We start from the raw sequence: 11,122 nt of genomic DNA on the forward strand, positions 1-11,122 counted from the left end.
GAGAGAAAATAGAATATAAAGAGAGAGAGTTGAGAGTATGAATGTAAAGTGGGTGCCGTGTGAGAGAGGAGTCAGGACAATAAGAGCTGCGTCATGTGTCATGATGTGGGGCGCCCCACATCATGACACAGGCAGTACTGTACACTTGGTTTTACTTTTTTGCTGTATAATACTTTTTCCAATTTTTTTTTTTTTTTTTTTTTTTACCAAGAACGTGTGGATGTACCACATGTTCCCTTTTTGCTTGGTTTTTTTTTTTTTTTTTCTTCGGTCATTGTCATGATAATTTAGGCTAAATTTTTTTTACAGTTAATTTGTTTATTCTTCTATTTATTTTTAGTTTAAGTTAATTTGTTTATTCTTCTATTGTCATGATGTGGCTCTTAAAATCACCATTGGATCAAAATTTAATGGTAATCTATCATAAATCTAATGGTAATTTCAAGAGCCACATCAATTTTGGGGTGACAAAAAGAGGACAAAGGGATGATGTGTACCATTACTCGTTGAGGAAATTAGATGATCTCAACATAAAGTGAAGTTGAAAGAAATCTTTTATAAAGGTTCTATTCTTCTTTTATTTTAATTTTATATTATGGATAATGTTTTTTTTTTATTTATAAATAATTTTTGTTATAATGTTTGCTATAAATATGCGTTTCAATATATAAAAAAACTGTAAAAAAATAGAAGAATAAACAAATTAACTGAAACTAAAAATAAATTATATGGATTTGATACTAACTAGCAATATAATATTAAATTGTAAAAGCTATACAAATAATTTTTAAATAAAAATATAATATAAAAATTAAAATAAATTATATTTATATTTATATAAAAAAGGCCCCGATTAAAATTATCACCTTAGGCCCCAAAATATATAGAGCCGGCCTTGAGAAACTTCACTCATGCATTGTGTCCAAAATGCCCCCGCAAGCTATCACCCATTGCATGGAAATGCTGATTAGGTGAAGGGGTATTTTAGACAAAATGCATGAGTGAAGCTTCTTGACAAAAATAAAATTAAAAAAAGTAAAAAAAAAAAATAAAAAAAAAATTGTGAAATTTAATTAGGTTTGTGCTAGAATTGTTTTGCAAGTGATGGAGCAATGAAAGCAATGACATATTACATGTCACTCTCCTTTTGGCCTACGCAACTTTACTATAAATATGGTGCCTCACCAATTTTTTTATTTTTTTTATTTTTTTTTTTTTATTTTTTTTAATTTTTCGAACTAAGGTGCCTCACCAAACTTGAAGCTACAGCTCGTTCCTTAAATCCCCTGCCCCAGATACACCTACTGATGAAGCAGATTAAATTAATACCCCGTACCGGATTGAGCCTTCATGATCACAATTCACATGCCTAAAAGATACTGTACGTTGGATCAGTGTATGTTTATGATTGTTCTTGGAATAAAATTCCTTTAACAACTACGGCCTCAAAAGTACTTTTGAGTTTTGAATATATTTACAAAGTGAAAACGCTTTTCAAAACATTTGTCAAACGAAACCTATCAAAGTATAACCTAAACTTTTGTGCTAGTCTTCATGGAAGAAATGTTTTAATTACCTTTACTTAGTGTTATAATATTTAGCCCAAGTTTGTTTACCAAAAGATGTCATCAGTCAGCCATATAAAATTCCTTCACGCAATTGAAAAACTCGCTTCAAATAGTGCATAGTGCATAGTATTTTAGCCCAAGTTTGTTTACCAAAAGATGTCAACAGCCAACCATATAAAAGTTCTTCACGCAATTGAAAAAGTCGGTTCAAACAGTGCATAATACTAACTAATTTTTATTTTTTTATTTTCTATTTGATCCACGCCGACTAAGATAAGGGCCGGCTAACTTGTGTTACAAGTGTACTACCCTGTGTTTCAAACGTGTAATCCTTTATGGAACTGGGCTTGCCCTGCATGTAAACTATTTTTGAAAATAACATTTTAAAATATAGTATGTACTACATATACTTTTCGTAAATCTCTTTTAAAACCCTTTTTCTCAATTACAAGTATTCAAAAGAGCAGTCTCATATCAATAAAATATTAATATCATTAGGGGTGGGCAAATTTTCCGCTTACCGCCTACCGACTGCTTACCGAACCGAACCAAACCGCCATCGACCGCCTACCGACTTTAACCGACTAATTTCGGTTCGGTAGTCGGTATAAAATTTTATTCCAAAAGCCGGATCGGCAACCGAACCGAACCGCCTTTTAAGCGGTAACCGAACCGAACCGAATTCTATTTCGACCGATTAACCGAACCGACATAAAACGAAACGACGTCGTTTTAGTAAGAACAAAATGTATGATATTTTTTTTTCCTTTAAAAAAATCAAAACGACGTCGATTCATTACCCATTTTAACCGAATGTTAACCGATTTAACCGACCGCTTATTAACCGCCTTACCGACTTAACCGACCGTCTATTAACCGCTTTACCTACTAAATCGACCGCCTATTAATCGCTTAACCGACTTAACCGACCGCCTATTAACCGCTTAACCGAAATAAATTCACCGACTACATTCCGACAAAAATCGGTTAACCGACCGAATTAACCGACTTAACCGCCTACTAAACCGACGCCCACCCCTAAATATCATGGTACGTAATTAAGTAAATGTATGCAAATAGTATCACTGCTGGTAAAGAGATTTACTTACAAATGCACTTATAAATTTAATTAATATTCTAGTTGGTAAATATATTTACTTACAATGCATGTAAATACACAATTGATACTTTAGCCCGTAAAATGATTTACTTGTCTTGCTTTAAATCCACTGTTCACATATCATGTGCCTAATTAATTTACTGAGCTTTCTACAGTCTCCATTTTTCTCATAATTTCTCTAGGTTTTTTCTCTTTCCTCACTTATAATATTCTCAAAAATCCATTTTTAGGTGCAAGCTACAGACTAAGGAATGAGAGTTTTAGAATTTCACTATGAAGCTCAGCTTTTTTTTTTTCTTTTTTTTTTTTTTTTTTTTTCGGAATTAATACATGGCACTACTAGGAGTTAACACATGGTGCTAACGTGATATTCCACTCGCGCTAATCTGACACGTGGCAATGATGTGATATTTACTCACATTGATCTAACACGTAATGTTGACGCGGCAAGCACAGATGCTAACACATGGTGCCATACGGACTTGACACATGGCATAATGCTCGGCATGATGTGTTACACAATCTAACATGTGGCATTGACATGACATGCGCATATGATATGTGGCAAGGTGTGTCACACGATCGGCTGTGGCATCCTTCATGGTGATTGTTTGATACATGGCAGTTGACGTGGCATATGCAGATGATAACATGTGGCATGATGTGGACTGCATGATGTTTGGCACATGGCATAGTGTGGGACTGACATGTGGCGCTATTTTGCGTATTTGATACTAATAAATTGGACACAAAGTATCAGAATTACGCATAAAACCTTAATCCGAAACTCTCTTTAGCGCTCATATCGTGGTGTTATTCTCAAACCAAAAATCCATCATTTTTATGTTTGAAAACCTAGTTTTAGTTATTTCTTGTCATTTAATTTCTAGGAAATATTCATTTTCCTTCGGGCATCTAGGGTTCTCTAATTTTTTCTTATTATCTATTTAATTTGAGATTTGTGTTGAAGCATTTTGAACTTTAAAATATGCTTAATCACACAAAAAATTACAAAACTTGTCTTCCATTTCGAAATTATATCGATAATTAATAGAGACATAAAAAATCAAAGACATATCAACGTATTTATAGATTGATTCTTCTTGTTTTGGCTCTTCTCGTGTCTACAATGATTATTGAATGGGTATTTTCAATTATGAAAGTTGTTAAAACAAGACTTTGCAATAAAATGGAGAATGAATCCCTAATAATTTAATTAGTTGTCTATATTGAAAAAAAAAAAAAAATTGTTGAGAACTTCAACTTAGATTTAAAATTTGATGATTTTAGTTATCTACAAGAGTGTAGGCTGTAATTTTAAATGCTTTATTTTAGTTCCTTTATGTACTAATGCGGCAAGCCTTCATGTTATGTTATTGATATATTAAACTGGACCTATATTTATGAATTTTGATAAATATACTTTTTTGATACATGTATTGTGTTACAAAATATTTTAGGGGAAATGTTACTTAACTCTCGTATATTGTCACCGCTTTTGCAATTATTCCAATAAACTTAAAAAACTCTCAATTTAGTGTATCTATCTTTTAATTTTTTTTTTCAATTTCACATCTTTATTAAGTTTTTTCGTTAAATTCTGTCAAAATTTTCAAAAGACTTTTAAAAACTGGGTATTTTTACAAATTTCGTTAAATATTGACCAACGCCTAAATCCTTCCAATTTTATTTTATTTTTTTTAAAAAATGGTATTTTTGGAAATTTAGATACCCTTCCATTAGGATTTGGTGAAATTGAAAGGTTGATGCACTAAATTGAGAGTTTTTTAAGTTTAGAGGAGTGATTGCAAATGTGATGAAAGTTCAGTGGGGTTAAGTGAAGTTTTCTCAATATTTTATTTCTATTTTAAATTGTATTTGTTATATTTTATATATAATAAAAACATAATATACAAATAAAAAATTATGTTATCATTATATTTAAGGAAAAATATAAAAAATCATTTTAACTAACAACGGTTTATAAAATAGCCTCATGAAATGACAAGTGTGTTAAAGTGGTACAACAAACTACCAAGGTGTGTAAAAAAGATCACTTTTTTATTATATTCCTATAATATTCTTATTCTCTTAAAAACTAAAATAAAAAATTAATAAAATAATAATAAAAGAACTAAACTAAACAAGTATAGTTGCATTTTTAGTTGTATAAAAAGTTAGCAAAAAATTATATCTATGTGACGATATGATGTGCACAGAAATTGGGACATGCATCTAGAAGACTTGAAGGCAATCCAGCTGGGAAAGAGGCCCACGTGTCAGACACACTAGCCATGATGAGGTCTCTACAGCAACCAAGGTGCAAGCAGCCGCAGGTATACATCCTTATTTCCCTTGTTTACAAAAATTTTTTGTCTTCAGTTTTGATCCCCCAAACAAAATATTTTTGGGGGCTCCGCTCTGACTTCAAAGGCATGCAATCCAGCTGGGAAAGAGGTGGAGCTGTGTCGAGACTGCTTGGTTGCATTAATATTAATATGTACAGATGGGCAATTAGACAAAGGGATAATGGTTTTTTAAAGGGCGTGTGTCGAATTTGTGGTCTATATGGGACCGGGCCAAGCAATCCCGGACAAACGCAGTTTGAAAAATTGAACATGTCTTTAATTTATTATTTTATTTTATAACTTTTCCTTTTCTTTTTTTTTTTGAGAAATAGATTTACTTTTCCAAAGATATCAGATCCCACCAAAAAAAAAGTAAGGCCTCCAATAATTCTATTATCCCAATCCAAACACGCCACACGCCCCTCACACGCCCTCTTTAAATACGCTCATGTTCTGCTTCGATCTCATAGTCGATCTCACTTTCCATCCATTATATATGTATATATGTCTTTTTGTGTGCAAACCAAGTAAGACACAGCAGATAGAAACTGAGCATGGAGGGAGGAGTTTTGCATCTTAGTCTCTTTTGTTTTGCTTTATTCGGAGGACTCCTCACCACCTCATTGGCCCAACCCTGGCTGCTAAATTCATCCACCTTGGAAATGTTCGTGGATCAGCTTCCTCATCTGCCCAAAATCTTTGCCTACGATGTTGTGTCTGGTGTTCCCAAATCCAAGTCACTGGAGATTGGCATGTTCAACAAGAAATGGGTAAGCTGCATGCCTTTTTCTTTTCTTTTTTCTCCTTTCTATTTAATTTTATATGTGCTCATTTTGTTTCGACGTAAAATATTAATTTTTTTTTTTAAAAATAATTTCCCTCCAAATATTTTCCGACGTTTGGGTCGAACAAAAAAATCACCAACGGCAAAAAATCACTGGTGACGAGATTCTGTCACTGGCCGGCAAGATTCCGGCCACTGCTGCTTGATTCCGACGATGAAGACCGGAATCCGGCAACTATGGCCAAATTCCAAACAGTTTCGTCAGCATCTAGGTTGGCTGGAATCCGGCGATATCGGATACCAAAATTAAGGTGATTTTCGGCGATAGATTCGGGCTATCAACAAACTCCAATGCCCGGCAGTGACGGATTCCCACAAATATGTCTGCAAGAATGAAGAGTTTAAATCCAAAAAACGATTCACAATTTTAAAATCATAAATCGTTTTTCAAAAATTAAAGAAGCTTTTACGGTCAAACTAAAAATGATTTATGTTGACCATCATTTTCGGTTGCTCAAAACAACGAAAAATACATAAAATATTTTACGCCCAAACACACAGCATTATTAATGGTAAATTTGGAAATAAGATTTGTAAAAATATCATTTCTCTTATGAATATTGCAAATTTGTAATGCCCTTAAAAATTAAAATATTTCCAAGTGTCGGACTTCCTGACTTCCTGTACCTCCCCCATCTACTCCAAGATATAACTGATGGTGAAGAACTCTCAGAAATTTGAAATGTCTTTCTGGTGGATTGTTTTTGTTCTTTTTGGCTAAATAATTAGAAGAATTAGAGAAGTTGATGAAGCCAGCAAATGTAAACAAATGAAGAAAAAAACAAACTCATGAATGGAGTTTACTTTGATGGTGGTAACTCGAGAGAATCTGTCTCTCTGTTTTTTTTTTTTGTTGGTAACAAAACAATCTCAGAAAAATTTCATATAAAATGATATCGAAAAGTATTTTATATATCAAGAAACGTGGCAATAATCATATATTTGATCGATGTGTGAAATATGCTTTCACATAATCTTGTTCAAATTATTTATTCATATATTTTGGCGTAGCTTAATTAGCTCCCGCTACAATCTTTCATATTGCATGCATTTCTAGGCGTGGTTAATTCACGCGAAGGATGAGGGTCTTTTTTGTCTTTTTTGTTTTGTACGAGATTCTTTTGTCTTTTTCCATATTATTGCAACGAGCAAAAACATAATAATGAAGGTTCTAGTTGGAGCCTTCACTGTGACTTTGGAATTTGACTGCCACTATTGAAATCAACGGTTGTGACTTGCTTTTGCTTCGCAGAAATTCCACCGAGATCTCCCTCCAACACCCGTGTACGCCTACGGTGTATCTGAGGACACCGCAACAGTTCCTGGTCCAACAATCGAGTCCCTGCACGGAATCGACACCTACGTGACGTGGCAAAATCACCTCCCTCAAAATCACATACTGCCGTTGGACACGACCATCTCAACTGCCGTACCAGCCAATGGGAAGGGCATCCCTACTGTGGTCCATGTTCACGGTGGGATCGATGAGCCCGCGAGTGATGGATACTTGAACTCATGGTTCACCGCTGGATTCAAAGAAAAGGGACCCACTTGGGCCAAAGAAACATACCACTACCACAACCAACAACACCCTGGAAACCTGTGGTATCATGATCACGCCATGGGGTTGACTAGAATGAACGTCCTAGCTGGCTTGGCTGGGGCCTACATAATCCGTCACCCAAAATTGGAGGCCCCACTTGGACTTCCTAGTGGCGACGAATTCGATCGATTGTTGATCGTATTTGATCGTAGCTTTCGTACTGACGGTTCAGTATATGTGAATTCCACAGGGGATAACCCCTCCATACACCCCCACTGGCGGGCAGAATATTTTGGTGATGCTATCATAGTGAACGGCAAGGCCTGGCCACGTTTGATAGTACGACGTCGTAAGTACCGGTTCCGTATCCTAAATGCCAGCAATGCTAGGTTCCTTCGGTTCTTCTTCACCAACGGTCTGGGGTTCACTCACGTGTCATCTGATTCGGCTTATCTTAACCAACCGGTGGTGAGCAATGACTTTTTACTGGGCCCGTCTGAGATTGCTGACGTGGTTGTTGACTTTTCGAACTCAAAGACTGATGTTGCTATCCTAGCAAATGATGCACCATATCCCTACCCAAGTGGGAACCCAGTCAACGAAGCCAATAGCAAGGTCATGAAGTTTATCATCCTGAATCGTCCAGAGGTTGACACGTGGAAAATTCCTAAGAAGTTGATGGATTATCCCGGTCCTGATGTATCCGGTGCATCGCACACCAGGTATATAGCTATGTATGAGTACACGAGCGTCGCTGGCCAGCCGACTCATCTATATTTGAATGGGAAATCATTCGGGTCACCGGTGACTGAGACCCCAAAAGTAGGGACCACCGAAGTGTGGTACGTGATCAATCTGACGCAGGATAATCACCCCTTACACATTCACTTGGGGCTTTTTGTGGCGATGGATCAGACTGAGCTGGTGAATGTGGACGAGTTTAAAAACTGCATGATGAGACTGAACGATGCGATCAAGTGCCAAATAAGCAAGTATGCGCGTGGCAAAAAGATAGAGGTCCCGGCATACGAGAAGGGGTGGAAGAACGTGTTCAAGATAAGACCCGGATTTGTGACAAAGATTTTAGTTAGGTTTTCTTACATACATTCTAATGCATCGTATCCGTTTGATGCAACCGTGGAGCCAGGCTACTTGTACCATTGCCATGTAAGTGATTTTTTTAAATCTGTCTAGATAAGATTGGCCCGCCGTCGTTTTTTGATCCGATCCATTTATTTAACATAGAAAAAGGCTCTTAATTTTCTTTCATTTTGACTTAATATTGCCCTTCAAATATATATACAGATCTTGGAGCATGAAGACAACCAGATGATGAGGCCCTTAAAGTTGGTCAATTAATTAAGAAGGGCCATATATGAGAAAGATGGGAATAGCCCAAAATAAGGTTGGTATTCAAATTTCTAACCCTCTTTTATGCTAATTTAATTAATTTGATATATATGTCTCATAATCTGTAAAGTTTTCTCTTTCTACATGCAGGATCATAACTTTTCTGATCCACTAAAGTCGATCAATCGAGAAAGAAATAAAGAGTCCGTTGTTGTGGAAATTGGACTCAGTAATTGGAGGGTTTATTTTGTTGTGTCAAAAAATAGACAGAAAATAAATGTAAAATTGATATAATATGTTGTACAATATGTATGGTACGGTGCTTACTTCTTTGAGAGTACGTACGAGTCGTATGCATAAATTCAAAGTTATATATGGGTATTTGATTTCATTATTATTTGACTTTTATTATACTTTAATTTTTATTAAGTTAATGTGACGGTACGTTTTTTTTTTTTTTTTATAATATGACCGATGGGGTTACGTATTGACCAAGCAAAAGTCAAATAGAATGTAGCAGCTAATCTGTGGCTCTGAGTGTAATCCAATTTGGACACTATCATGCACAATGTCCTTAGAGAATCGGTACCTCTAAACATTCAGTTATTAAAACTAATATAAATCATAGAGATCATGGAGTCAAATTTAATTCTATTGATATGAACCACCAGTCCATATGGATATTATCCATTTCTTTATTAACTTGTTTCACCAATTTTACTCAAGGGAGTAGCTTACTTTATTTTTGTTGGTACAGTTAACAGCATAACGATAGTTGGGTAAGCGGACTTTAAAAATAAAAAACAGACATAAGTGACGTGTTGGAAGTATTGGCAACAGACGCTTCAATGCCCAAGTCAATGCAATGCTTTGAGAAATGAACCATAAAACAAAAGAATAAGATCCGGCAAATTGTGAGTACCTTAAGCTAGGGTTTTTTAATGGTACAAATTTATATTATCACTCACAATTACAATGATTCAAGTCATATATATCACACTAAAAATAAGATTCCTCCCTTTCATCTTTTTAACTACTTTAGAAGTTATCATTACAAAATTAAAAACAATAGTATAAAAAATAATGAAAATAAAGTTATACAAATTCATGTGAGCCAAAAGAATTTATACTAGTTTGACTTGTTTCTTATTTCGAGCCCATGAGCCACCTACAGTACCCTCTTTGAAGGGTGGAGGGGGGGTCGAGAGGGGTCAACTGCCCTGCCTCACCTCTAAAAAATTCTCCTTAACCTTGGTAAATTTTTTTCAGATACCCTAGTTGCCCACCCTCCGCTCTTGTTAGGGGGCAAATAATTTTCAAGTGGATCGAAATTGATGACTCATGCTAATTTTCTTTCTGTTATAGTTTTAGATACTGTTTCGATAATTAGTCAGACGAAGGTTGAAGAAAGACAGAAGAAAAACATAATGTTTAAACTGTTTTGTTTTTTTTGGCTAAAAGATCGTTTAAATAAGACAAAATGCGCATGTTTGGAAAATACTTGTTTTATAAACGGCACAGGCTTTCAAGTTTAAGCCATTCTTTTTTTCTTTTTTTTTTTTTTTCAAAATCTGCACTGACTTTAAACCTAGGTATTAAGTATATATTTATCGCAACACAACACCAAGTGCTATTATCCACCCCACCCCTTTCCAGAACAAAAAAAATCAATTTTTTTATTTTTTATTTTTTTTATTTTTTTTATTTTTTTTTATTTTTTTTATGGATTGTTTAGAAATTGGTAAATCGTAATTTTCTGATTAATGTCTTAAAGTTGATTTTGCAATGAGAATATTTCTTACCTAAGAGTGAGTGCTATTTGAGAAATTAGAGAGAATTAGAACCCATTCAACAATTTGCGATTTGCAATTTCTTCTTACACTATTTTTTCCTACTTCAAGCCTTCAACAATTCAAATCAATTTATTCTTACTCTTTCTTAAAGGAATTGTACATTTTACAGAGACCATGTTAAATCTATTGTTGAAAGAGCATTTTCAACAATAACATTGTTAAAAATAATTTACGTAACTGAATGAAAAATCAGTGGATAAATGATTGTTTGCTTACATATATTAAGAATGATATATTCAAAACTATTAGCAATGAATAAATTATGCAGTAATTTTAAAATATAAAGAATTGACAAGGATAATTTGAATAAATTAAAGTTAGGCGTGAAAAAACAAATTGTAAGTTACATTCATATGTTTTAACAATAATTAAATTTTGTTGAATTGTTTATTTATCTCGTTAGTTATGTTTTTTAATCAATTTTTGTTCAATTTTAATTTTTTTTCATTCACTAAAAAAAAATTCTTAACCCCCCGAATCAAAATTGTAGCTCCGC

At 34.3% G+C, this 11,122-nt stretch overlaps 1 protein-coding gene across 1 annotated transcript; it reads left to right on the forward strand.

Moving 5' to 3' along the window:
* Nucleotides 1–5,495: 5,495 nt before the first annotated feature.
* LOC133876578 (multicopper oxidase LPR1-like) lies at nucleotides 5,496–9,170 on the forward strand. Its single transcript, XM_062314877.1, has 4 exons — nucleotides 5,496–5,806; nucleotides 7,133–8,590; nucleotides 8,729–8,828; nucleotides 8,924–9,170. Exons 1-3 carry the CDS (start codon nucleotides 5,591–5,593, stop codon nucleotides 8,780–8,782), a joined length of 1,728 nt encoding a protein of 575 aa, XP_062170861.1. The 5' UTR covers nucleotides 5,496–5,590; the 3' UTR covers nucleotides 8,783–8,828; nucleotides 8,924–9,170.
* The last annotated feature ends 1,952 nt before the right edge of the window (nucleotides 9,171–11,122 follow it).

This window comes from Alnus glutinosa, chromosome 1 (genome assembly GCF_958979055.1).
Source record: "Alnus glutinosa chromosome 1, dhAlnGlut1.1, whole genome shotgun sequence".
Taxonomy (NCBI): Eukaryota; Viridiplantae; Streptophyta; class Magnoliopsida; order Fagales; family Betulaceae; genus Alnus; species Alnus glutinosa.

Excerpts from the sequence above, each read along its gene's own strand:
- LOC133876578 (XM_062314877.1), top strand. The coding sequence starts at position 5,591 with ATGGAGGGAGGAGTTTTGCATCTTAGTCTCTTTTGTTTTGCTTTATTC. Across the intron at positions 5,807-7,132 it reads GCATGTTCAACAAGAAATGG|AAATTCCACCGAGATCTCCC; the intron begins GTAAGCTGCATG and ends TTTGCTTCGCAG. Across the intron at positions 8,591-8,728 it reads GCTACTTGTACCATTGCCAT|ATCTTGGAGCATGAAGACAA; the intron begins GTAAGTGATTTT and ends ATATATATACAG.